Below are 27,388 nucleotides of genomic sequence, written 5' to 3'. Positions count from 1 at the left end.
TAAATGAATGTGACCTTTCTGCTGGCTGTGACTTCCCTGCCATAATGGTTTATACTCTCAAACTAGAAGCCAAAGTAAACTCTCTCTTAAGTTGCTTTACATGTGTATTTTATCAGGAAAAGTAATGTGGGTCTTTTAATATGAAGCATACCGGAAGGCAGAGACTGGGGGTGGGTGAGTATTCCATGTGAATGAACCAAGACAAGCAAAGCCTGAAGGTGTACAGTAAGTGAAATGCCAGAAACCAGTGTCTGTGGTGTGGCTGAAGCAGCAGATGGGTGAGAAGAGAACATTCCACAGGAGCCAGTTTGTACTGGATCTCAGAATGCCTTCAGCATTGCCCTATGTGCCCTGATTTCATTCTATAGGCAAATTTTGTAGTAGAAACTGTATCTTTTGGGGGGAGGGTCCGGGAGAAGGTTTCTCAATACAACAGTCCTGGCTGGCCTTGAACTCACAAAGATCCACCTGCCTCTGCTGGGATTAAAGTCCTGCACCACCACCACCCAGCTGTGGATTTTTTTTTTTTTTTGAGAAGCTATACCTTTTATTAATTTTTAACGTGGGGTTGAAGGTAATTAGAACATGGCCACATTCAGGGGAGGGTTCCTCAAGAAAGCAGTTACAGGAGTCATGGGTGGGTAGCACTGAGAGATCAGAGAAGGAGAAAGCAAGATGCAGAAGTCAGAGGCCTGAGGAACCTGTGTAAGGAAAAGAACACTGGTCAAGGGCCAGGGCAGGGAGGGGAAGAGGAAGGACCTGAGAGAACAGAGCACTTCCAGGTCTCAGAGGTTAAGACTGGGGACAGAATGGAGGTTGGAGGTCTAGAGGAGAGGAGTGGCATCAGAGATCAGGATAGAACCAGCCAAGCCCAGGGCTTCTCTCTCTACTCCATAAGAGACAAAAATGACAGGTTAACGGAGGGTTGCTGCTTGTCAGCCAATATACAAACCACTGCAGGGCTCGGGGAGGGGCTTTTAGACCACCTCATTAGCAACTGCTGTGTAAAGTGGAAACTGAGTCAGGCAGTCCCAGACAGTTTCTCTGCTTTTCTGTTTACACTTCAGGGGAAACCCACAACTTGATTGTGCATTTCTGTTTTCTGTTCTTACATACGCGAATGCAAAATTTAACACAACTGTGACCACAATTGCACAGTGTGTAAACAGCTACTCGGGCATCAAAGGGTTCCTTTTGAGCGATTTTTTTTTTTTTTTTTTTTTTGGTACAGCTCCCTGGGAGGGAGGGAGAGCAGAGCCCAGGAAAGCGAGGAGAGATACAAGCCACTGTAGCTACTTTTACTCCCCTTTAAGGCTGCCTGGTTACGGTCCTGGGAAAGAAAACCCCTGCATTCCTCCCCTTTAATTGGGTTTATTGTTAAAGCAGTGGGGCAGCTAATCCTCACAGACCTGTAGGAGCAGGCTTGCCAGCCAAGACCACGGACTGGAGCACCTTTCTTGTGAGTCCCTGGGTAAGACAGCCTGCTTCTTCTCTGGGCTTTGGGGAGGTTATCTTGTTTAACAAGAAGCATGGGGCACTGGGAGGGAGAGCCCCTGTCAATCTCTCCTGGCTCTTGTGGTCTCAAGGGTAAGTTGTAGCATCCAAGAAAGAGAAGTCTGAATGGGGGCTGGTAGGTGCTTCTTTGGGGAGCCATCTGATCATTCCTCCAGGGCTGGCCCAGGGGGAGCCTTCTGTACTTGCCGGCAGGGACAGGAATGGAGGAGCTTTGTGCCCAGTTCAGAGAGCTCCTGGCTGGGGAGGAAAATGGGGAGGCAGGGGGCATCAGGACTGACAGCTCCTTGGCACCCCTCTTCCAGCTCATCTTTCATTCCTTCACCTCTGGGACCTACCCCATCTACCAAAAAAGAAGGCTCACCCCGCCCACATTAGCATCCTTGGTTGGGGTGGATAGCTTGTGGGTACAAAGGCCATTACAAATAGCCTGTGGCTGTTCTTCATACTCCAGGGAAAAGATGGCCTCAGGCCCTGCAGCTGCAGGGTCCCTGCAGGGCTCAGCTTCCCACCCCAGGGCCAAGGCTGCTGCTTTAAGATGCAGGACACAGGCACAACCTGCTAAATCTGTCAGTCATAACCCAGCTCCTTCACCTTCCCTAGGGGCTCATCTGCTCCCAGAGTCCTTAAACTTCCTTGGCATGGCTCTGTGGGGTGCTCAGGGTAGGATTGGATTCACCACCCACCCTCTCTCCACGTAAGTTTGACGCACAACATTAACCCTGAGGTTAGTGGAGATAGCTGCAGGGCCAGCTGCAGTGTGAGCCTAGCCAGCCTCCTGCTCTGGAAACAGATAACTGATCATGAGGAAAATCTCTGAGTCAGTCAAGAGGGTCCAGCAGGTTCCATCTGGGATAAGGAGAGAATCTTTTCCAGATCACAGACCACAGGCAGAATGGAGCCATCATTCCTATGGACCTGAGCTAAACCAGGGACAAAGATGAGACCCAAATCTGAAACAGACCAGAGTGCAAAGTGCTTAGTAATAGCTAATACTGCTGCACTTCACAGTTGGCAATAGGCTTTTCAGTCACCCAGCAGTGGGCTAGATGGTTCCCCACTTAGTATATAGATGGGGCTACTTGGTACTCAGAGGGATAAGGGGATCCCCTGCTATAAAGCAAGCGACCACTGGCATCCTTTGTGTGCTGGTAGTATTTGAACCCATTTCATGTTGCTATGGTGTGTGTGTGTGTGTGTGTGTGTGCTTAAGAATCCTGTTTAGAGAGATGAGGAAAACTTTGGAAAAGGCTGAGGTCTGAGGAAGTGCAGGTTGAAGTTGGAGCCTGGAGCAGCTCATGCAATAGACACGATGCCCCAGCTTCAGCAATGAGGGATTTGAGCACAACAAGGAGACAGCCTTTTTCAGATCACTGAAGCATATGTCTCCCAGGAATAAGTCAGGTGCTATGCAGCATGACAGTATCATAAGGAGGAAGGGGGAGATGAGTGACATCCCAACAGCCACCTCCAGAAAAGAGGCAACAGGTCCTGTGGCACACTGACAAGGACACTGGTTGAAGCCTTAGAACTGGGCTCCTAGACCGATACGGTCACGTACTATCTGCTTGATTCAGGGCATTTTTTTCCTTGAACACTGTTATCCATCAGTATCTATCTCAGCTATAAAATGGTGTCACTTTGAAAAGTGGCAGGGAATCCACAACAGGGATCATGTCTGCAGAGTGCCTAGCCATGTCCAGGGGCTCTGTCCTTGCCTCATTATTCTACCAGGCCTGGGAGCAATTCTGGCTAGAAGGAAAAGAAAACATCTCTCTCTAAAAGGAGGGCTCTTCTCTGTTTCCTCTCCCCCATACACACGCACACCCAGCCAGAAATAAATTGCCACACGGAGTGCGTGTGAGTGACGAGTGACGGCACCCAGCCGCAGCAGCATGCCAGAGCCAGGGAGTGAATGAGCTGTGGCATGAATGAGAGGAGGAGCAGCAGCGGAGTCTGAGGAAAGACTGCGGCTGCCTCTACAACTGCAGGCACACCGCCATGGTCAACGGCAAGGGGGCTGGTGCAAAGCGGCTACCAGCCAGAGAGTGGCACTGGGGAAGGGCGGCACAGCCTGTCTGGGAGCACCAAAGCCGTGTCCCCAGAGGGAAGGCTTGTAACTCCAGGAGTCCTGATGTCTGTCCTCGGAATTCTCCAATATGGATCCTTGCTATCCCCTTCTGAGAGCCCCAGCAAAGTGCCTGGTTGTGACATTTATTAGTAATGAGTCCCGGGCCTGCACACAGGAGGCACCTCATGCATGAATGTTAGGCATCATAGCCATCACTGTGTGACACAAAGACACACAGATGATGGTCATTAGCTCCTAAGAGACAACAGCACATGACATGCCGAGAGACAATACCCAAGCTTGTTTTCCTCCCTGTTGAGGTAGATGCCTGCTTTCCCAGCTGAAGACCAGGTGGAATATGGAGTTCACACTTAGGGCTGTGCCTTAAGAAGGTGGTCTGTCTTCTAGCCCTTCAGAACCCGGGGGAGATGGATGCTCACATTATGAGAGGACTGGGAGAGCAGTGATGGCTCAGGGAGAGCAGCTCCACATCTGTCATGCCCATCCCTACTGGGATGTTTACCAGTAGATAAGACATCACTTACTGCCCCTGCTCTTCTCCCAAGCTTGGTGTTCAGCTCACGTGCCGTACTGTGGGTACGCTATGTGTGCTGGAGAGGATGCACATGCCCTTTGATGCATTGGACTTTATAGCAGTACTGAGCACTAGATTAGAGATAGCTATTCCCATTCTGCAGATAAAACTCCACTCTACTGGCTGTCACCTGTGTCCCAAACTCTCAGCCACCAGGGCAAGCCATGGAGCGGGCTCTTGCATCTGCTCTAAGATGTGCACTCCTAACCTTAAGCTAACTTGTCAAGCAGCAGGAAGATTTAGTTGCGCTTAACTGTGGAACTGTGGGTTTTCCTCTAAAATGAACTGCAGACCAACTGAAAACCTTCAGTTGTTTTGTGAGCTGAAATTGGCATGTGGAGCTGGTAACAGGGCTGAGAATGAGCAGAGTGGGGTCTAGGTGTTCCTCCCCAGCAGGAGGCTCTGGGGGCTTGCCGGCTGATGAGCCACTGGGTTGCAACCCTTGAGCTAGACACAATTTGTGCCAGCTGCACAGATGTCACCGTGTACCTGTGACACCACGGGAAGGGCAGGACTGTGATGGATGGCAATGGGCTGCTGGGAATTCCAAGTATTCCTCAAAAGGACAAAGTAAAAATGCTATTGGAGATGGCCTCACTTGCATGAGCTGATGCATGCTCCTCATGAGCAGCGCCAGGTCCCTGCTGCTGATGGGCATTAAGAAAGCATCTCATAAAGGAAATGTGGGAACTGCTAGGAGAGACTGTAGCAGTGTCTGTAGTCTTCCTTGAAGCCTTTCGGGAGCTGATGTGGATGGAGACAGGCAACCACAGCACAGCAAAGCTATCTTTTCACAAGGAGTTTCTCTCAGGACTCACGTCCACAAGACTTCGGGGACTCAGCTAGTTCGCTTTCCATTTTTCACTAAGGAGAAAGGTCAGAATTCAGAGGTATATAATGATCTGCCTTGGGCTGCACAGCTGCAGAGAGCCAAACTGCAGGCCAACTGAAAACCTTCTTCAGCTGTTTTGTGAGCAGAAATTGGCACGTGGAGCTGGTAACAGGGCTGAGAATGAGCAGTGTGTGTTCTCAATCCAGACTCCAGATTCCAAAGGATGAAAGAGTCCGGTACAGGTCAGAATTTTGGAAACTGTGGTACCAGGTCAGGAAAAGTGTCCAGGTTTTACCCTCTGGACTGGTATAGTCTGCTCCATGTGTGGCTCTGTCCACATTCTTATTAAAGATGACACAGCTGATAACCCCCTCCCAGCACCCCCAGGCCCACAATGCCATACTTCCAACAGTCCAGGAAAGGAGAACAAAGAAGCCTTGGGGTGGCTGAGGGTGGAGTTCTGGGGTAGAACACTTGCTTAGTGTGGGAGGCTCTGGATAGACTCGATCCTCAGCACCAGAAAAGAAAAATGAATCTTGGGGTACCCTGATTCATCTGGGGTCAGTGAGAGCTAGTGAGGCAACTTGCCTCCCTGAGAAGCTCCGGGCAGGAGTGCTGAAGGTACAGCCGTGTCTCCTCTGTGGGTGGAACTGAGAGCCATTATCTGCAGATTTAGAACCACAGATAGGGCATTCAAAAGATTATCTCGCCCTTCTGGTGTGTTCAGGACAGCTCAGAGGCTCCATGTCATCCCTGCGTTGTGGCCCTAGGGTGGAGGGAATGGGTTCAGGTTCCAACACTGATTCCTGGACTTCAGCAGAGCAGCACTGACTCCTTGCATGGTAAATAGCTGAGAGGAGGCCACATGGAGCCAGGGAGTGGAGGGAAGAGTCAGAAAGTGTGGGTCATGGTGCAGCCTAGCCCAGGTGGGCTTAGTGAGGGCAGTGAGGAGGACACTGCAGAGTGCCTCATCTTCCAAAGAGTTCTGTGTGGGTGTGGTGTGAGCTGGGAAGGGGAGAATAGTGAGCCCCCTGGGAATACCACTGTGGGGCCTCCTGCCTGCTGGGCTCATGCCCAAGCATCTTTCAGCCACATCTCATCAACAGCCAGGCTGGCTGCCAAAGTGGGTTAGAACACCTGTCCCAGAAGCAAAGGGCGGGCCCATACACTCCAGGGCTGGAGTTGTCCTGCATGTCCTCTGGGGAAAAGTGTCCCCTCTGGCTCCTCCCTCGCTAGAAACTTAAAGGACCCCAAGAAGCCAAGAAGACCAGACCAAAACTACAGCAAGACCAAGGCTTCATCTCTTTGGAGTTATTTCTAAAGAGGATGATTACCTAAAACAGGCCAAACACCAAATGCATTGTAGGAGAGGGGAACTGGGGAAGAAGCGGCCTGACTTAGGGAGGGTATCCCAGAGACGTGGAACTGGACTCATGTCCCAGTAGTTTCCTTCCAATGCCGGGACAACAAGAAGCAAGGCAACCTGGCTTTCTGCCACCATTTGCCTCCCTCCCACTGTGCTTCAGACAGGACTCCATATCAAAGGCCTCAGTGGGGTGCCGCCCTCTGAAGGGCAAAAATTAAACCCATCCACCATTCACACCCATCTTAAGCCTAGCTCCTATCTGAAACCATCCTACTCTCCTGTGCGTACGAGGCTCAGTAATGGGCACCACATGTTGGGAATGCTTGTTCTTTAGGCACATTGCCTGTCCAGCCCCTCGATAGTCCCCTCCCAGGGTCCGCGGAAGGCTCTATCAACCAGCAGAGAATCTTTAGGGTCGGTAAATCAGTCTACGCACTCAGAGTTCTTTGATCCATTCGCTTTAATTGTTCTGGCATAACATCCTTTATACACAGCTTCAGTTCTGTTCTCATGTCTAGCTCCTTTATTGCCTGATTTCTCTCTATATTTATCTACTGTCCCCTCTATGTTCTATCTTAATTCCTTCATCTAGTTCTGTCCCTTCTAGGTTCTCATCTATCTAGTTCTTTCCCCTATCAGCTCCTCTCCTGTCTCCTTCTCTCTCATCTGGCTCTTCCTCATCTTGTTCTTCCCCATCTGGCTCTTCCTCATCTTCCATCTCGTTCCTCTAGTCCTCTCTTTTAGCTCTTCAATCTAGTTCTTCCCCATCTCAGCTTGTTCCTCTCAAGTTCTTACCCATCTCGTTCTTCCATTCTCTTCTCTCTTCCTCCTCCTGTCCTCTGCTTTACAGTTATATATCTCCCCAAAATCACAATCCTCCCCTCCACCCAGGACACTCAGCCTGAACTTCCTCAGGCAGTGATTGTCCACTATCAGGATCAAATGGAGGGTTGATAAGAATTACAAAGAAGGGCACTAGTTGTTAATTACCATTTGTGACCCAAAGGGGAAGTGACTAATGAATCAACTAAAGGCTAAATATGGGTAATATCTAAGAAGAGGGGTCTTACGTGCACAACTATAACCTTAAATGTGTTTGGTAAAGGATGTTAAAAATCTATAAGTTGCTAGGTCAATGGGAGAAAATAAAACTGTCTTCTTTTTTCCTGTGGCTCCTATCTGTCCAAGCTGTCTGCCGTTTTTCTGCAGGGTGGGGGAAAGTGTGCTCAGTCTCTAGGCAACCTGTGTACAGCTAGATGCCTCTGGTGATACAAGGAGGTTTGAACTGGGAGTTCTGGCTGAGCATAGCTGTTAGCACAGAAGTTTATCTAAATATTCCTAGAAGTGGTTAGGTAAGCAGTTAGAGGTCTATAAAGTTAGTAAGGCTGTAAGAAAGAAGGGCCTAAGCTAAATTGTGTAAAACTATTACTTAGTGTCCACCTGGCCTAGGCGGCGTCCTCTTGTGAATTTACTGTAAGTCAGGAGACTTGTACGTGGGCTGCTATCACTTGCTAGTCCTTGGAAGTTGGGCGTCCACCTGGGTGGTGTATCCTGTAGTCCTTGAAAGTGGCCAAGGGAGATATCTGATTCCAGAGAAAGCCTTTCTCTGAGGCTGTTCTCCAAATTACCTGGAATGTGTATGTCCAGAGAGTGCTCAGTCTACACTGTTAGTCCTTCTTAGGGAAAAGTCAATTGGGAAAACTATGAAGGCACACATGAATTTCATAACAGAATACAGCTGATATATAACAAGCCAAGTAACACCAAAAACTCCTTGGGATTTGGCTTCCTCTGGAGGAATTCCCTGATCCCTCCAGGTAGTGACTTTGCCATAACCAGCTGAGTTCTTATGATATATTTCTGCGGCCCGCAAGACAGACCTGCATTCACTCTTTCCAACTAGATTACAGGTGTTTGCAGGGCTAAGGCTTGCGTCATAGAAATTGCTGTATTCAGTCCTCGGTATACAGGAAGTACTTAATAAATGCTCACTGAATGAAAAGTTGTTACCTCATGATTCAGAGGTGATCTTATATGCACACAGTCATTTTTCTTTGCCAGGAATCTTTGGTATAGAACCCTCACAGTTATCTCGCTTTGTTGAGGAGTGAGGGACATAAACCAGGCGCACATGCCAACATGGGGGATGCTTCTTGAAGGCCTCTGTGGAGGTGAAATTGCTCCTAAGCCTCAAAACTATAAAACCCAATGGCAGCCATTATGGAAAATAGTGTGAAGCAGAATGCCTTGCAAGCAAAACGAATAATATCAGAGCTCAGGGTGTCTCTGAAGTCAGGGGACAAGAGGCGTTGAGACTGGAGCAGAAAGCAGCATGACCCAGCTGGGGTGTGGGCAGCCCTTCCCCCCCCACCTGTGACCACCCCACCTGGACCTGGGCCTCCTTCCCAGGAGGCCTCTGTGACATCATGGATCGTGGGAGCCCAGCCCTAGATGGTGTGGGGTCCAGATCTGGGCCCTGAGTGTTCCACACAGATGATGAAGCTAAATTGTTAGGATTCGTTGTATGGGAGGAGGGGTGGGCGGAAAGATGTTTGGCTTCTCCTCGGCTAAGAATACTATGTTTTTAAAGCTTTGTAGGAGCATTGGGAAAGAAGGAACATTGAGCACAGATCAGTTAATGAGGCCTGGGAGCCTCCTGCAGAGTAGGCAGTCATTCTCCGCAGGTCCTGAAGGGGGAGTGGTGTGCACAGCTAAGGTCCTCATGCTCAGGCTCTTCATTAGCCCCTCACCCGGAGCAAGCTCTAGCCCTGCTGTTCTGTGTAGGGGAGAAACCCAAAGGGAGGCATGCAAACCAACTTTGTCTATTCTTCACGTTTAGACATGCACCCCCTTTACCCTGACTGCACTCAATAGGAAGTGGACACTAGCTAGCCCAGCCACAGGATTCACATACTGTCCCCTTCCTTCTCTGGCTGCCTGGTAGGTGGGGTCCAGGCATACCAAAGATCCAGAGAGATTTGGAGTTTGTAGTCTGTAAAGGCATCAAGCTCAGGCTGCCACCCTATCCATCGTCCTCGGAGCTCCTGCCCCACACAGTCCAAGAAGTTAATGTAGAGAGAGGATTCAAACCCAGGTTCCAAACCTGTGCTCTTCACCTGACACAAAGTTGCAGAAGCACAAACATTTTGTGCATATGTAAGCATATGTGAGCGCACATGAACATGCGTGTGTGTGTGTGTGTGTGTGTGTGTGTGTGTGTGTGTGTGTGTGTAAAGGCCAGAGGACAACCCCCGCTGTCATTCCTCAGACGCTATCAGATGTTGTATTGTTGTTGTTTCTGAGACCTCAACTGAGTAGAACAGGCTAGCCCAGCAGTGAGCCCAAGAGATCCACCCATCTCCACCTCCCCAGTGCTGGAGTTACAAGCATGTGCCACTATGTTCAGCTTTTCCTAGAGATCAAACTCAGGTCCTCGTGCTTTCAAGATAAGCATTTTATTGGCTGTGCTATCTCCACAGCCTGCTAAAGGACCTCAGGGATTTTTATGGGCGTTTGTTTTTGTTTTGAAGTGGGATCAGAGCCACTGCCTAAAAGGAGTGACCACGAGACATATCTTCCTGCTTCTCTGTCAGGTTCAAGGGGTGGAGGGTGTTGGCAGAAACCCTGTCTCTCACATCACTCTGAGATGCTCAGTAGCGGGGCACCCTGCCGTCCTGGCGTCCCTACATTGGGAACCTCGTGCTCTGTTTCTCTGTAGGGAAGCAGGCCTGTGCAGTTTTTGCTTGTTTGACTCCTTTGCCAGCTTCAAGTCTCAACCTAAATCCAGCCTGCTTACAATGCGTCCACTGGCCTCACCTGAAGACACCCTTCTTTGTGCCCATTGCCCACCAAGTCTCTTGTCACTTAGCCATGCATGTGAGAGCTGGCTGGCTGGCTCATTGCCTACTTCCTTTGCCTGGCTGCCCCAGGAAGGAAGGCCATGGTCCAATTTGTCCATCATCACATATCTAGCCCCTGGAACATCATTGGTACTACCTAAATGTGTGCAGCCCCAGATCTCTGATGCACAGGGAGGGCATGCTTCATTTCAGATACTAACAAAAATCCACCCATTCCAATCCAATCCTGTGTGTGCGTGCTGTGGGGGTGGCAAGGGAAACACACTGTCCTTCACAGGAGCTGCTGCAGGTAGGAGGAAGATGAGGAGGAAGGCAGCGCTTTGATGGTACAAAGGAGCCAGGCTGACTCCAGAGCCTGAAGAAACACAGGAAGTTCCTGGCTCAGCTCAGATGCCCGAGAGCTGGGTATACCATGTCAATATATATGTTGTGCACCTTCACTAGTGTACAGATCGCCATCGGGTTTCCACCCTCAGTCTACACCCTATTGCATTTAGCAGGCAGATACGGAACAGCCATTCACTGGATTTGCTCTCGCAATTTTAGAAAGCGAGTGGGAGAATGCTCTTAAGTTTGCCGTTTTTCCAGGTTCTGCTCTCAGTCTTTCCTTCTGGCCATTACATCACGATCTGGGTGTTTCAGATTCTTTTGCAACCTGTTCTGTCTTATTTGAGAAACGCTTTGACCAGACCTTGTCTCGCTTCTCTCCCTCCCACGAAGCTTCCCAGGCAGCTTCAACACTGGAGGGGATGGGGCACAAGGAGGAGGAGGAGGAAGACGACTGTGGTTCCTGGAAGAAACAGACCACCAATATCAGGAAAACCTTCATCTTCATGGAAGTGCTGGGATCGTAAGTCCTGGGGCTGGGCTGTCAGAGAGCTGGGCTGCCTGCTAGGGAAGCTTAGCCCCTGGAACTCACTCCCAGTTGCACTAAGGAACTTGGGCAGAGTTACAGCATTGGGGTCAGAGCAGTAGAAAAGGTACCTGTTACTCTAATGCACTGGACCCCTCAGGAGACACCACCCCTGCCCCCAGATTCTGCATCCTGAGCCACCCCAGTGGCTCCTAGCATACTCCCAGGAGCAGGTGGGTTCCTCACCCTCATCAGCTCCCCTTCACTCTCCTCTTCTCCTTATCCCGGTGCTTTATAAATGCTGGGGCCTGTGGTGTCTGGGCGTGCCCCTCGACAGCAATCACATGGCTGACTGACTCCATATGAGGCTGCTTGTCTGGAGGAGACTCACCACTCAGTCCTGCCTGTCCCCCAGGAGGTCACAGGCTCTGACGTAGGCCAGCCAGCAGCTCCAGCAACCAGTCTTCGCCTCTTCAGAGCCCCAGCTAGTCAGCTAATGAGCCAGGGATAATTGGGCCTAGGCAAGCGAGGAGTCCACAGGCTGCTCCCTCTAGCAAGCTTTCTAGCCAGTGCCGGCAAAGTGTCCCCTCACCCTGCCCCAGCCAGGAGGTGGTGACCACAGACAGTGAGAGATGCCCTCTCTTTCTGTAGACAGACAGGCACCGGGCACCACCAAAAAGAGACTTAGGCTGTCCCTACAGAGGGAGGTGTCTGGCTGTGCATGCACAGGGACACAGTGACAGTGCTGGTTGTCAGAGCCCTGACCTTCCTTCAAGGGCCCTGCCAACATGGGGGTGGCTAGAAAGTGGCAGATGGCAGAAGACAGACAAGGCTCACAAGTGAGTCAGAAATGATTTGCGAAGCAGCCTTAAACCCACAAAGTGGAGAGCAAGAAGCCCAGGTTGATGAGAGCCGACATGGCACCATCTCCTAGAAGACATTCCAGAAGCAGACAGGCCCTCCCTCGTGGTGGTGAGGGAAGGCCACCACCGCAGCACTATGCAAACCTAGAGGGATCCATTTGGGAGCTATGGCTCCAGCTTTTAAAGGAGTTTAGACATAAGGAAAAGGTGGAATGGACTCAAATAAACCCTTCCACCTAAATCCAGTTGTTGGCGTTTCACTGCTCAGTCATCCCTGTATCCCTCAGTTCCACACCTGCAGATTCAGCCATCAGAAAGTCAAATGTAGCAGGAGAAAAATGTGTCTGTCTGTCCTGGACATGGTCAGGTTTTCTCCTGTCCTCATTCCCAAACAATACAGCACAACTGTGATGGGCACAGCATTCACCCCCAAAGCCAAGATTCTAGCATCAGTTGTCAAGCTCCAGCTTCCAGCCCTAGCTGACCCGATGTTCTGATGGCTGATCTCCAGCACCCATGAAGCATGTCAAATCCTGTTGGGTTCCATCCAGTGTGCCCCAGAACCACCAGAATGAAGGAGTGGTCTTCTGAGGACAGAATCGGGTGACCACCAGCAGTGCACTCATAAGACACACCCATAGTCCCAGCTATTCGGGAAGCTGAGGCAGGAGGATCACATGATCCCAGGAGTTAGCCAGCAGTCTGAAGGTAGTAAGAAGACCCCATCACATTAAATTAAATAATTCATAAATAGAAGATAATTAAACTTATCCAGGAGTCTTTCTTCCCTCACGGCATGTGAGCCTGTCCTCTCCTGCTACCACCACTGGCCACAGGACATCATAGTGATGATGATGAGTGAATTGGCTCTGCCAAGCCTTAGTGGGCTTTGCTATATGGAGAGATGTCCACAGCTGAAGCAGAGTCTGTGGGGATTACACAGGGGAAAGTGGCCTCCTGGTCCCCACATGTGTCCCATGAGATCTACAAGGGAAAGAGCATTGTGGCATGTCAGAGAGGTCGTGGGCATCCCCCTCGTCTGAGTTCATGGTGACAATGGAAACTCATCGGCCACACATTTCCCTTCTATTCTTCCCCTTTAATTCTGGTATGCTCTCTGCCAGCCAGAGCTACATTTTCTGTCTTGGCCTCTTCCCCACAGAGGAGCTTTCTCAGAGGTGTTCCTGGTGAAGCAAAGGGTGACTGGGAAACTCTTTGCCCTGAAGTGCATCAAGAAGTCGCCAGCCTTCCGGGACAGTAGCCTAGAGAACGAGATTGCTGTGTTGAAAAGGTGAGTAAGTGGGTGTAGGCCCACAGGGGGTGGGGAGGCAGGTGCTCTGTGGGATTCTGACCTGCCCTTCCCACGGGTTCCACACCTGTGGGCCTCGTGCCCTTTAAATCCTTTTCAGGCTAGTCAGGCAGCAGGGCCAGATGAAATTGTTTTCCCAGCAAATTGACTGGTGAACTCACTCGTTCATACATGTAGGCCAGAGAGTGAGTAGCTCAGAGAATCAAAAGCCAACTGATGGCTGACAGCAGGAAGAATCGATACCCAAGGAGGCAGCAGGAGACTTGAGAATTAGCCTTGGTTTGATCCAGAGAGAACCCACACACTCATCCTGGAAACCGTCGGAGGCTGCACTGATGTATCACCAACGTTCACAGTGAGACTCTTACAGTGAGCCTGTGGAACGCCTGTGACATACTTTAAGTATGACAGGCACATTGACACACGATTGGAACCATTGGATTAGGCAGACACTGCTCAGGAGCCCACATTGCCAGCTGGGGAGGAGCACCCATAACTAGCGAGTCTCCCACCTGACTGGCTGTAATCCAGCAGGAAGTAGTGTATGGAGGCGACAGGTTCATTTCTGCTGGCCCACATGCCTGATGACTGTGAATTATTCAGTATGTTTTCAAAGAAGAAAGACTTTGATGAGTGAGTAGAATTGTGTGGACAAGGAGGCACCACAGAAAAGAAATGCAAGAGTTTTGCAAACTTTTGTGCAGAATCATGGAAGTGTAAGGAGAGAGTATGTCCTAGAATCCCCACAGATTTGTGTGGGTAGTAGTACCAAGGACAGGCAGTGAGAATAGAGTGTGGACTGGAACAAGGATTGCAGAGGGTCCTTGATGCCAGGATCAAGGATGCTGGCTTTATTCTGCGAACAAAGAGAACTGACGGAGGGATTTCAAGCAAGGCAACAGAATCAGGTTAATAGTCATCCCTCTTAGACATGCAGGAAGGTGGGTTAAGGAAACCAGAGGATACTCATTATAAAACCCTCACAGCAATTTACACAGGGTAAAAAACACCAGTGGCAGGATTGTGCAAAGACAGTTAAGACAACAAAAGAGCAGAACATTTCAAATGGTCCTGAGACTAAGGCAAGCGCCCACTAAGTAGAAAGTGACACTGTTGCTTGAAATAAAGAACAAAAAGCATAGGTTCGAGGAAACAGAAAGAAATTGGTTGGAGCATTTGTACTGTAGACGTCCACTTATCTCTGCACAGAAGAGCCTGGGCAGGGGGCTGGGGGGAAGCACACTGTGGTGCTCTTTCTTACTGCACTGTATAACAGCCTAGATATTCAGTACACATCAGTTCAATGCATAAATAATAAGGAAGTTAATATGAACATTGCCAGCCTATACGGGTGGTAGAATCCTTCTAGGAAACGCAGTACCAGCTCTGGAGTTTAAAGATACCTTAAATCAGATATCTGCCATTGGCTCTACCTTTCCCAAGCACTATACTATGCATTTTCATGCATTTTCATTTTTAAAAGATTTTTTTAATTTACAATGTTATTATTATTATTATTATTATTATTATTATTATTATTATTATTATTATGTGTACCTGTGTACATGATGTGCGGGCACACATGCCATAGTGGGCATGTTGCAGTGTGAGGAACTTCACATTGGTTCCAGGGGTTGAACTCAAGTCACCAGACTTGTGCAGTAAGCACCTTCATCGCTGAGCCATCTGCAATTTTCTCCTTTAATCCTGATACAACTATAAGAGAGAGATGCACTTGCCATCACAAACTACTTACGTTGGCAGGAAGCAAATGGCTGGCTGCACAGACCTTTCCTGTTCTTTCTGTCTGAAACAACGGAACCTTCAGCTCAACTCAATCCAGTTGTTTATTTAACTGCACACACACACACACACACACACACACACACACACACACAAATACTTTTTTAAAAAAGTTATTTTAAAAAGTATGATGCTGGGTTTGGTGCTAAATACCTACGAGCTTAGCACTTGGGAGACAGAGAAAAGAGGATCAGCACAAGTTTGAGGCCAGCCTAGCAGTATACACGATGAGTTCTAGACTAACCCAGGTCTGACCCACATAGTAACATCCTGCCAAAAGAAAGAAAAGAAGAAAAAATGAAAAAAATGAACAAAAGAAAGAAAGAGGGAAGGAAGAGCAAGAACCACAATGCAAAGGATAATTAGATAATTGGGAAATAGAAGATAGATAGATAGATAGATAGATGATAGATAGATAGATAGATAGATAGATAGATAGATAGATAGATAGATAGATAGATAGATAGATAGACAAACAGATGGTGATACATGGATGCATGCATGAGTGGACACATGTATAACTGCTAAATGTCCTTTATGGGGCAAATATCCTGATAGAGAATCACTCATCTAAGGCATTCCATAGAAAATCAGAACCCACCTTTTTTCATATCTAACTCTTATTTTCATGGTTACTATATTAATTACTTTTTGTGTTACTGTGATAACATGTCTGTCAAAAATTTTTAAAGGAGGAAGGATTTGTTTTGACTCACAGTTTGAAGGATCTAGTCCGTTATGGAAAAGAAGAAGCAGGAGCACAAAGCAGCTGAGCACATCACATCCACAGGCAGGAAGCCGAGAGATGAACGCTGGCGCTCAGCTCAATTTCTCTTTTTTATCCTGCCTGGACCCCCAGCTCAAGGGATGGGATGAGGTCTTCCATTCACAGCTGCTTTGTGCTGGCCTCATCAGGAAGGCTTCTCAGACCTAGTCCTCTTACACATTATCATCCAAACAATCTAGTAGAAATTTAAAGTCTGAGTCTGCAGTCTTTGTCTGGACCACCTGAACCATGTACCTATCACAGGATTCTTATCTTTCTCAGGATCAAGCATGAAAACATTGTGACCCTGGAAGACATCTATGAGAGCACCACCCACTACTATCTGGTCATGCAGCTGTAAGTGAAGATGATCCTCACCCCTAAAGAGGCTGAGGGGAGGAGGGTCAGGGAATGCCAGATACAGTCAAGACCCCGCTCCAAAGGCTCTGAAATGCTGTCCTTCTGAGTCAGTGTGCTTCTGATGCTGGGCTGAAGGGCCACACTGGGTCGACTGTTGAGTTGGTTCAGACCAGCACAGGCTTGCAGTTGGGATATTTCCTATGAGCAGACAATAGCTGTTCATGCTCTTTGCCACCCACAAGGTCTTCTGGGACTTCCCAACCACTCAGCCACTGAAGAGGCAAATACCAGGCATAATGTAAGCCACCAGAACTCTCCTCTGGCACCACTTTAATGTGTCCATGTCTATGGACTCGATAGTAAACCTATTAACATCGTTTTAGGATAAAGTGATTGCAAGAGTAGAAACCATAGGTGGATAATTTCAATTCAGTATAAAGAATAAATTTCTCAAGAGAGATCCACTTAAATTAAATGCAGGCTATGTGATATATCCTTCTATAAGACAGTAGCATGGTCTCTGTGTCTGCCACTGTCACACAGAAGTAAGAGTTGACCTGCTTTGTGTGGTAGCAGGAGGGGAGCTGTTGGAACTACAAGGTGTCAGGTTTCAACATGATATCTAGAAATATTAAGAATACACTCGAGGAGAATGCAATCTTTCATTGGAGGCAGCGAGTTCTCTGATGCTCATGTTCTAGTTCTAACTGGAAACTTCTAGAAACAGTATAAATGATATCAAAGATAATAGAGGGTCAGCTCCAACGTCCTCATTTCCTATACTATTCAACTTTCAAAATGCCCCTATGTCCCTATCTGAAATTGCAGCCATAGGTATCCCAGTTCCCTAAAGAGAAAAGAAGCCCTATTATAAAGGTATGCATAATTAATCTCATTTTCACACTTTGTCCAATTTTGAATCACCTCTCTGTGTTATAATGGCTTCCTGCATGCCAGGAAAGCAAGAGTAGTATCCCTAGGAAAGAATTCTTAGCTTTTCCATGCATTCTAACCAAGGCCATTTGAATTATGATAGAAACTTCCAGAAAGGGATCAACCAAACAATGCTTGAACCAAGGAAATGACCCCTAGTGATCATCTCAGACACCCAAAGGGAGTACTCTGAGGCAGGAGAATGCCTCCCTCTGCACCTTCACATCTCACTTTAGGGTGGCCTGACTGTGCTTACAACCCATGGCTACAGAGAAGTGTTTGGCCCTTGACCCGATATGGAATCAGATTCTTGTGCCCACAGTGTTTCTGGGGGTGAGCTTTTTGACCGGATCCTGGAGCGTGGAGTCTACACAGAGAAAGATGCCAGCCTGGTCATCCAGCAGGTCTTGTCTGCAGTGAAATACCTCCATGAGAACGGCATCGTCCACAGAGACCTAAAGGTGACGGGGCAGGAGTGCTGGTGGGAAACACATGTCAGGAACTGGGGGAACTTCATCATGTTGCATCAAGCCTGAGAAGTATAACTCTCAAATGAGAACATTGGCCTGGTTAGACTCAAAAGGCTGCCTCTGCTCTAAGATTACTTATGTTGGTCATAGATGATCATTGTTCAACTAACTACACCTTAGCCTTTTTATGAGCCTTTTGAATGCTCTCCCCATTAAGAAGTCAAAACAGCCCACAGCCACAGTCAAATTCAAGAATAACAAACACTCACTAAGGGCCTGAGCCATAGCAGACACCACAGTAGACTTTGGGAGATAAGAGACAATTAGTTCGGTACCTCAAAATGGAAGTTTAGGGTAGTTGGGAGTGGGGACAGGTAAGCAAAGCCAGGACTATAAGCAAGATACAGAGTTCTAGGATGTAGAGCAAGGACACAGAGACGAGGAAGATGGGAAGAAATAGGGAAAGGGGTTGTGGCCTCTGAGTTGGGAGCCCAGGGCTTAGCTTCCCAGGAAATCCCATGTCAAGGACTAGCACACTGTTCAGGGATTCCTTCATATGCTGTGTATCTTTTCCTTCTGCAGCCTGAGAACCTGCTGTACCTCACCCCAGAGGAGAACTCCAAGATCATGATCACTGACTTCGGTCTATCCAAGATGGAACAGAATGGAGTCATGTCCACGGCCTGTGGGACCCCAGGCTATGTGGGTGAGTCCAGGGGCAGCAGGAGCTGGCTGTGTGTTTGTTCAATCACCAGGGGTCTAGTTTGCTTTCTGTTGCTGTGTGTGATAAACACCATAACCAAAAGAGGAAAGGGCTTATTTGTCTTATGTCTAATGGCATGTAGGTAAGTCAGAGCAGCAACTCAAGAAGGAAACAGGAACTGAAGCAGAGGCCATGGAGGAATGCTGCTTACTGACTTGCTCTCCAAGGCTTGCTCACCTCCCTTTCTTACACAGCCCAGGATCACTTGCTCAGAGATGACACCACCCACAGTGAGCAGGGCCTTCCCACATCAATCGTTAAGCATGAAAATATCCCATAGACTTGCCCACAGGTCAATCTGATGGCAGTGATTCCTTAACTGAGGTTCCTTCCTCCTAGACAGCTCTAGCTTGTGTCAAGTTGACATAAGGTAACCAGCACAGTCGATACCATGTCAGTTTCCTTTCTTGTTTGTTCCCAAGATATCCTGTCAATATCATACAGTCTTTAAATTTTTCAGAACTTTAAAAGTTGAACATCTTAAAATATCCAGTATTTTAACTGTGGGTTCCTATAAAAGACAAAACAAGTTAAATACTTTCTTACTCCAAGAGAGAATCAATGCACAGTTTCAATTGAATCAAAGCAAAACCAAAATCTAACATAGTAAGTAGATCAATGTTGACATTTGGGATTCACTGACTTCTTGGCTCCAAAAGGCTTGGACAGCTCATTTCTCTGGCTCTGTTATACACAACACAAACAGTTTGTCCCACAGACTCAAGCCAGCTCCACTCCATACCTGTCACCACCCTTGGTGGCATCTGTAATATCCTGAGGTCTCCACTGCAACAAAGCTGCATCATCAGCCTCTCCTAGCCTCACACAGAGCCAAGCCTGAGCTGCTCTCCATGATCCATTCACACCTTCAGAACCAGCACCGTGTGGCAGGCTCTTCTATATTACTCACCAAGTTCTGCTGGCAGCTTGATGTGCAGTCCAATGCGCCCCAGATTACAGCTTCTGTGTGCTAACCCTGAAGAAACACTCCCCAGAAAATTTCAGTTCAAAAATACTGGTCTCTTGCTTATCTCAGCTAATTTTTCAGCTGCAGTTGACCATATGCCATGGATTCTTAATTCAAAATATCTTACACACAGCCCTGATAGTCTTTATTACCCTGAAATTTCACAAGCCAGGCCTGCATCATCTGCACCCCTCTTGACAATCCTATCTTCTAAGGTCCCATAATAGCTCATCAACCTCAGGGCATTAGATGGCCTTTTCTAGCCCCATGCTCCAAAATCCTCCACAGTCTTCCCACAAACTGACATGGTCAGGTCTGTCATGGCAATACCCCCACTTTCTCTGGTACCAACTTCTGTCCTAGTTTGCCTCTCTGCAGTTGTGATAAAATGCTGACAAGAACGAACTTAGGGCAGGAAAAGGTGTATTTGGCTTACACATCCTGACACAGGCCATCCAGAGAAGTCAAGGCAGGTGCTCGAGGGAGGAACCTAGAGGCAAGAACTGAGGCAGAGACCATGGAGGAGTGCTTCTTACTGGCTTGCTCAGCCTGCTTTCTTATATCACCCAGGACCACTTGCACCAACAAGTTGGGGTGGCACCAACACAGTGGCCTGGGCTCCTCCTCCCACATCAACCCCAGATCAATAAGATGCCCCACAAGCCCACCCACAGGACAATCTGATGGATGAAATTCCTCAACTGAAGTTCCCTCTTCCTAGATAATTCTAGCGTGTGTTAAGATGACCAGCACAACTGTGATAAAATTCACAGAGAAAAGTGATTATGTGTGGACATGTTCATCCTCAGGGACTGTCTAATAGAGCCCTTGGCCAGTCCATTGCCTCTCTAATCCTGCTCCTCACAGAGCCCGCCCTGAGCTCTAGGCATACTCTGCCACCATCAGAACCCTGAGATTAGCGGAGAGCTAAGGAATGGAGCACTCTCCCCCTTTCCCCCACTAAACTAGAACCCTTTAACTGCTAGGAGTCTGGATCTACATGATGAGGAGTTTGGCCCCAAGGGGTGTGGGCACCTCATGTAACTCTAGGACATACATGGGAGTGGCAGAAGCTGGGCACTGTGCCCGTTCAGCTGCCAGGACTCCTGGAAAGAGAATAACTGACAGGACACTTGGGGACAGCAGTGCTGGGACCCAAGAGGAGGAAGGAGAAAGAGAATACCCTCTGTTTATTCCTGCTACCACCTGATGGACTTAGGAAAGTAGGAGCCCAGACTCCCAGAAAGAACCTGCTCTCTTTCATGGGGAGTTTAGTCACTCACTAAAAGATGTGGAATTCTATGGATACTAAATCCAATATTGGGGTACCCTCAGAAGTTAGCTCTCTCTGCCTGGCTCTCCCACCCCTAGGGAGACATGGCTTGTGGCCTTACTGAGCCCTCAAGCTCCTGCCCTAAGCAGGTACCCACAGATAGATGAGAAGTTCCTGTCACTTTCTGGGAGCTTCCTGAGATGACTAGGATAGGGAGCCTCTGCCTTCCAGGGCTTCTGCAGCAGTGGGAGAGAGTCCATGCCACCCTGCAGATCCCAGCTCCGAAGACAGAGACTGGACACTTATCTGAGGGTCCCTCGTGTGACCCTTATCCTAAGGATCCCCCATGTGATCCTTATCCTGAGGATCCCTCACATGACCCTTATCCTGAGATTCCCCCATGTGACTCTTATCCTGAGGGTCCCCCTTGTAACCCTTATCCTGAGGGTCCCCCCATGTGAGCACAGACAGGTGTTGCTCTTAGAAGGTATTTGGTCTGACAGGAGGAGCAAAGCTGGAGACCTCCTGGCTGATGGAGGAGTCACAAACAGCTTGTGGAAACTCCCAGATTGATGGAGGATCAGGCCTCTCCTCTCAGGAAGAGTTTGTCTGCTTGGAGAGATACAGCCCCTGCCTTTGGGGAGTTTTCATCTCATAGATGTTCCCTACCCTGCCCTTCTACCCCCACTCCCATTCCTTTTCCTGTTCTCTACTCCTCTCTCTGGCCTCCGCTCTTGTCCCTAGCCCTGAACCTACCATTGATTTTCTACAGCTCCAGAAGTGCTGGCCCAGAAGCCCTACAGTAAGGCTGTGGACTGCTGGTCCATTGGTGTCATCACGTACATATTGTGAGTAAAAGCTGGTGCCGGTGCATTTCCTGGGAAATCTCAGGGTCTGCTCACCCCTTCTCCTCTCAGGCATCTGTGTATGCATGTGTGAACACATACACACACACACACACACACACACACACACACACACACACACACACGCACACATGCTCACTATGTACATAATTCCTCTAAGGTCTACCAAGCTATGAGCAGAACCCAGCCTGCACTCACTCTTCAGCCCCCTGGACCCCCTCCTTCAGGGCACTGCATCCCCACCCTCTGTGCAAATATGTTGAGTTCCAGCCACTCTGTAAAACCAAAAGGAAAATGAGAGATCAAGGCTTAGAAACTAGGTAGGCTGAAGCATCTCGGCTCCCCACATCCAGCAGTGACACCATCTGAAGGCCACCTCTTGAACTAGGTACTTCCTCTCCTCCACACATGCTCAGGCACTCCCTTTCCTAGCCTTCCCATCGGCTCCCACACACACATACCCAGCATTCCCCAACCATAGCAGCAGCTCTGTTCTTAAGGAATAACACTTGCCTCTTAGTGTGGATTCTGTTAAATAATGCTCTGCCTCATTTACTCAAATAATATCTGTCTGAGTTGTCCCCGCGGCTGGGGCCTGGGGATGGAGCTCAGTTGGTAGAGCGCCTGCCTAGCATGCATGAAGCCCTGAGTTCCATCATAGTACAGTATAAAGCTGAGTGTCAAGAAGGGGGCTAGGGAGAACTCAACAGTTAAGAGCACTTGCTGCTTTTCTGGAAAACGCACATAAGGCCAGTAGCTCTAGCTCCAGGGGGATCTGATGCCCTATTCTGGCCTCTGTGCATACCTGTACACATGTGACACACAGACACAGATAAAACATATAAATGAAAATAAAACATCTTTTTTGGAAAATAAAACCTGGTTACAGTAGCACACAAATGTAATCCTAGTACTCAGAAGATAGTGTAGTGATATTGTGTATCAAATAAAGTTTGCCTGAGGATCAGAGGACAGAGCCAGCCATTAGATTAAACATAGAGGCCAGGCAGTGGTGGCACATACCTTTAATCTTAGCACTCGGGAGGCAGAGGTACATCTGGATCTCTGTGAGTTCAAAGCCACCCTGGACTACATGAGATTGATTCAGTCTAGGAGAGAAACAGAGCCAGGCAGTGGTGGCACACAACTTTAACCCCAACACTTGGGAGTCACACACCTTTAATCCCAGCACTTGGGAGTCACATGCCTTTAATCCCAGTACTTGAAATCTCATGCCTTTGCTACCAGTATTTGGGAAGCACACACACCATTAATCCCAGCACTAGGAAGGAAGTGATATGGCTGGGTGGAGAAAGGTATATATGGTGTGAGGAGACAGGAACTAAAAGCCTTTCGGCTGAGGAAACCTTTTGGCTCAGGACTCAGAGACTTTCAGTCAGAGGATTCATGGAGATAGGATCTCGCCTTCCATTCGACCTGAGGATTCGGTAGTGGTGAGAAGTAGCTGTGGCTTGTTCCTTTGTCTCTCTGATCTTTCAGCATTTACCCCAATATCTGGCTCCAGGTTTTGATTATAAGACCATTTAGGATTGGTTCAACAAAATAGAGGCCAGAGAAGCAGAAGTTCAAGGTCGTCCTTTGCTATATAACAAGTTTGAAGTTAACTTGGGCTGCATGAGACCCTGTCTCAAAAAGTAGACCAAAATAGCCTAATCCCTTGTGATGTTCCCCATCCTTCTTAAGGATGCCTTGTGGAGAACACCCAAAAGCCAGAGGAAGCGAGGGCTAAGTGGGCAGATGTCCAGAGATTCCTAAGGCCTCAATTCTGCATGTGCTCTATGGACCTGCCCATTCTGAATAGTGGGCGGGCCTACCTCTTAGTCACACTGCTTTGTCTGAGACCTTCATTGACTATGAATGTGTGCAGTGGGAGACTGGGAAAAAGAAAGGTTGGTCCATGGAGGTTAGTCCATGTGTAGCCGACCCCCTCTTTCCTGTCTTCCTGAAGGCTGTGTGGGTATCCCCCTTTCTATGAAGAAACAGAGTCAAAACTGTTTGAGAAGATCAAAGAGGGCTACTACGAGTTTGAGTCTCCATTCTGGGACGACATTTCTGAGTCAGGTGAGTGTGAAGGCAGAGGCTGCAGGGGAAAATATCTTAATGGAGTTGACAGTCCCTGGGGCTCAGGCAGAAGAAGCTGCCAGAGAGAGCAGAGAAGTCTTCAACTGGTTCAAAGGTGAAGTATTTGAAGCTAGGACCCCTGCCCTTGCCTTCCCAGAGGGAGGCACAGTGCCTAGGGAGAGGGTTAGAGGGGGTGTGGGTCAGAGGAGAGGCCAAGAATGGAAAGTCAGGCAGAGAGGAGGGTTATAGGCAGAAGGCACAAGCTGGGGTTAGGTAACAGGGCAGAATAGACCCTTGTGTGGGAGAAGGCAGTATGCATGCTGGGCAGGAGAGAAGGCAGGGTATGCATGCTGGGCAGGAGAGAAGGCAGAGTATGCATGCTGGGAGAGAAATCAGGGTATGCATGCTGGGCAGGAGAGAAGGCAGGGTATGCATGACGTGTGTGAGAGAAGGTGGTGTGCATGTTGTGTGTGAGAAGCAAGCATGCATACTATTTGAGAGAGAGGGCAGCACCCATTCCGTATGTGAAAAAGGAGCCATGCATGCTCATGGGGCCTGGTCAATGGTGGTCAGAGATGGAAGAAGCCAGCACTCACATGTTAGCCCACGTGTTTACCAGCAATTGCATGCACATGCTGTGCAGGCACATTGGTGTGATGTGACTGGCAAGGTTCCCCTGTACGTGTGGGTGAGACTGCCTAGAGCGCTCTTCTTGGTGGCTTGCGGTGGGTTGTTGGGTGGTTTGGATTTCTTCCTCTCCCTTCTTTAAGACTTAAAACCAACTCTTTGCAAGATTAGCTAAAGATGCATTCACTGCCACCCACCAGCCTGGAAGTGAATTTCTATCAGTCATGAGATCTGGTCCTTAGCCGAGCCTCTGATATTCCCCTTAGCCAAGGATTTTATTTGCCATCTGCTGGAGAAGGACCCAAATGAACGGTACACCTGCGAGAAGGCCCTAAGACACCCCTGGTGAGTGAGAAACAGGGTGGGCTCTGTCTCCTCCCTTCTGGTTCCCAAGGCCAAGCTAACTCCCAGGACCCCCTGGACATCAAAGCCAGTGCTGAGGCATCCAGGAAACACACACGTGTTCATCAGGCCCAGGAGGCCAGCAGAGAGTACTGGGTTGGGCCAGCCTGACCTGCAGGAGCCAGCAAAGTGCTCTAATCACTTCCAGAGGCCAAGCCCAAGGCTTCAGTCTTCAGGCTAAGTGTCAACTCCCACACGGAACAATGTTGAATGCTAGTTGCCAAAGAGGCAACCTGTCCTAGGGGCATGTCGCTGGGAGTGTAGCTCAGTGGTAGAGTGCCTATGACCTGCCCAGGGAGATATAAGAGTCCTTTCCTGCTGGAATCACCCTTCTCCTGCGATATCCTATCAGTTGAACCTGGCCCTGCATGCTCAGAGCCCTGTCCAAGTTCTGACTTGAGTGTCAGGGCCACCTGGTAGTCAAGTCCCCTCCTACATGCCAGGATTGACGGGAACACGGCCCTGCACCGGGACATCTACCCATCTGTCAGCCTCCAGATTCAGAAGAACTTTGCCAAGAGCAAGTGGAGGGTGAGCTGTGCTCAGAGGCTGAGCATGCTGTTCTGGGCCCCGGGAGGCTGGACTGTTTGAGGTTGGTGGGTGGGTTTCCTAGGGCACCCCTCTCCCAGGCAACAGCAGTACCCTGTGCTTTCTGTGAGCTGGGACATGGGCAGGTTGGTTTCCAGAGGCCCCAGGGAGAAGCTGGAACCCAGCAGCCTCTGCAAGAGCAGAACCAGACACTCCCTGCCTCCTCAGCAAGCCTTCAACGCGGCCGCAGTGGTGCATCACATGAGGAAGCTACACATGAACCTGCACAGCCCCAGTGTCCGCTCAGAGGTGGAGAACAGGCCACCTGTGTCCCCAGCTCCTGAAGTCTCCAGACCAAGCTCCTATGACAATACCATCACAGAGGCCCCCATCCCGGACCCAAGCACACCCCTTCCTGCTCTGACCCGACTGCCCTGCCCACACAGCTCCCGGCCTTCAGCTCCTGGTGGCCGCTCACTGAACTGCCTGGTCAATGGCTCTCTGCGAATCAGCAGTAGCCTAGTGCCCATGCAACAGGGCCCCCTAGCCACCGGGCCCTGTGGCTGCTGCTCCAGCTGTCTAAATATCGGGAACAAGGGGAAGTCCTCCTACTGCTCCGAGCCCACCCTCTTCAGAAAGGCCAACAAAAAACAGTACGTAGTCTCAGGCAGTCAGCCTCCCTCTGCTTATCCACTTCAGAAAGGGTAGGAACCATTTGCTGAAGAACATCAATACAAAAGTCAGGCCCACTAATCGGCAGTTACAGGGTGGAAGGAACTCTGGGCCCAGGCAAGGGAAGCTTCTGCCGCTAGCCAGAGAAACCAGTTAGGTCTCGCCTCTGGCTTGAAGTTTGCTCATCTATAAAATGCATCACAGAGGTACTGTAGAGGTCTAGCAGAGAGACAGGCTGGGCTTCAGCCCTATAGTAGAGAACTTGCCTCACAGTCACAGTACATCCGATCCCAAGGCTGAGAAAAGGAAAAGGCAGACGTGTGAATGAGAAGTACTAGCGCTGGGTCTTATGAGTTACCAGCTCTTCCCTGTTTGGGGCAGGAAGGAGGAAGGGAGCCCTGGAGGTCTCTGCAGCAGGGCCTGTGCCATCAGAACTTCAGAAAGGGATGACAAGGCAGATGTCGTGGGTGTGAAGAACACCAACTGCTTCTTTTTGTCTCAAATAATTCAAGGGCCCTACTCTGTCTCCTTTCTAGGAACTTCAAGTCAGAGGTCATGGTGCCAGTGAAAGCTGGTGGCAGCTCCCACTGCCGGGCTGGGCAAACTGGGGTGTGTCTCATTATGTGATCCCAGGAGCCTGTGAAGTTTTCAGGTAGGATCTGAGGCTTGCAAGCCAAGCTGGGGGTCAGGCGAACTTATGTCTAGAAGGGAAGACCCACTCCTGGGGTTAAAGGAGGGACCGGGTGAAAGCCCTGTCCTCACCCAGAGTGCTTCCCTTTTCAGGAGACATGGCTGACTCTTCTCTGCCTTTCTAAGCTAGCACCTGCCCTACAGAGGATGGACAGACAGCAGTGGAGCAGGGCTGGCATTTGGTTTGAAGCAGCAGCCTGTTGCTGCCCTGGGGCAGACACTCACAGGAAGTCACAAAGGAGCCCCAAGGCCTGGACATTCCCTGAGGCCATGGGCAGGATGCATGGCATCCCAGCCTCCAGGTCTCCCAGCCTGCCCATTCCATGTCCCCACATCCTATGTGCAGTGGCTCCGTGCTGTGTCCATAGATAGTGCTCATCTGGGTCTGTGTTGTTTGTTGTGAAAAGCTTTGTGGGCTGGCCAGGCTGTGCCACTTTCTCCAAGCAAAGCCATATGGAGTCTGACTCAGACTCCCTGCTCTGCATACTCACTCCTGCCTCTCTGGCCTCATGGCCAGACTGGACTCCTTGTCATAGTACCTGCCTATTCGCATGAATGCCAGGCTGCGCCCCAGAGGCCTGGGGGCACTCACAACTCCAGTCCTTCCCTCCAGGATTAGCTTCCCACTGCACTGAGACCCAGAACACTTCAAAGCTCTCCTTGCCTCTGAAGCACAGCAGTGCCCATCCCCCATGGAGTAGAGAAAGCCAAGACTGTGAGCACTTCTCTTCCAGCCACACACCTCACACACCACTCATTAAGAATTGGGAAACTATTTTCACATCAGCCAGGTCTCCTGCCTCTGGCTTCCTCTTTTCCCCTGAAAGTCAGGTGCATTGTTCTGTCTCTGTGTTCTTGCCGTCACACCCTCAAGCTTCATGCTCTGTGTTGTGCTCAAATAAAATGGACATATTTTTCTCTATAA

General features: G+C 49.3%; 1 protein-coding gene across 4 annotated transcripts; it reads left to right on the top strand.

The window, feature by feature from the left end:
- The first annotated feature begins 1,260 nt into the window (after window positions 1-1,260).
- On the top strand, window positions 1,261-27,388 carry Camk1g (calcium/calmodulin dependent protein kinase IG). 4 transcript variants are annotated; one of them, XM_042258891.2, is made up of 13 exons: window positions 1,261-1,471; window positions 10,957-11,086; window positions 13,115-13,243; window positions 16,113-16,187; window positions 17,446-17,584; window positions 18,176-18,299; window positions 21,369-21,444; window positions 23,432-23,544; window positions 24,438-24,516; window positions 25,017-25,104; window positions 25,330-25,754; window positions 26,310-26,425; window positions 26,594-27,388. In XM_042258891.2, the coding sequence occupies exons 2-12, from the start codon at window positions 10,986-10,988 to the stop codon at window positions 26,398-26,400; spliced, it is 1,440 nt and encodes a 479-aa protein (XP_042114825.1). In that variant the 5' UTR covers window positions 1,261-1,471; window positions 10,957-10,985; the 3' UTR covers window positions 26,401-26,425; window positions 26,594-27,388. The 4 variants fall into 4 exon arrangements, with proteins under 4 accessions (XP_042114825.1, XP_042114823.1, XP_042114824.1 ...); XM_042258889.2 differs by having other exon boundaries at window positions 26,557-27,388; XM_042258890.2 differs by having other exon boundaries at window positions 1,352-1,471; window positions 26,590-27,388.

The sequence above is a fragment of the Peromyscus maniculatus genome, chromosome 11 (assembly GCF_049852395.1).
Source record: "Peromyscus maniculatus bairdii isolate BWxNUB_F1_BW_parent chromosome 11, HU_Pman_BW_mat_3.1, whole genome shotgun sequence".
Taxonomy (NCBI): Eukaryota; Metazoa; Chordata; class Mammalia; order Rodentia; family Cricetidae; genus Peromyscus; species Peromyscus maniculatus.
The sequence above is the reverse complement of the archived record's forward strand: the minus strand, read 5'-3'. Positions and strand labels throughout refer to the sequence as shown.

Excerpts from the sequence above, each read along its gene's own strand:
- Camk1g (XM_042258891.2), top strand. The coding sequence starts at position 10,986 with ATGGGGCACAAGGAGGAGGAGGAGGAAGACGACTGTGGTTCCTGGAAG. Across the intron at positions 13,244-16,112 it reads GAGATTGCTGTGTTGAAAAG|GATCAAGCATGAAAACATTG; the intron begins GTGAGTAAGTGG and ends TATCTTTCTCAG. Across the intron at positions 21,445-23,431 it reads GGTGTCATCACGTACATATT|GCTGTGTGGGTATCCCCCTT; the intron begins GTGAGTAAAAGC and ends GTCTTCCTGAAG.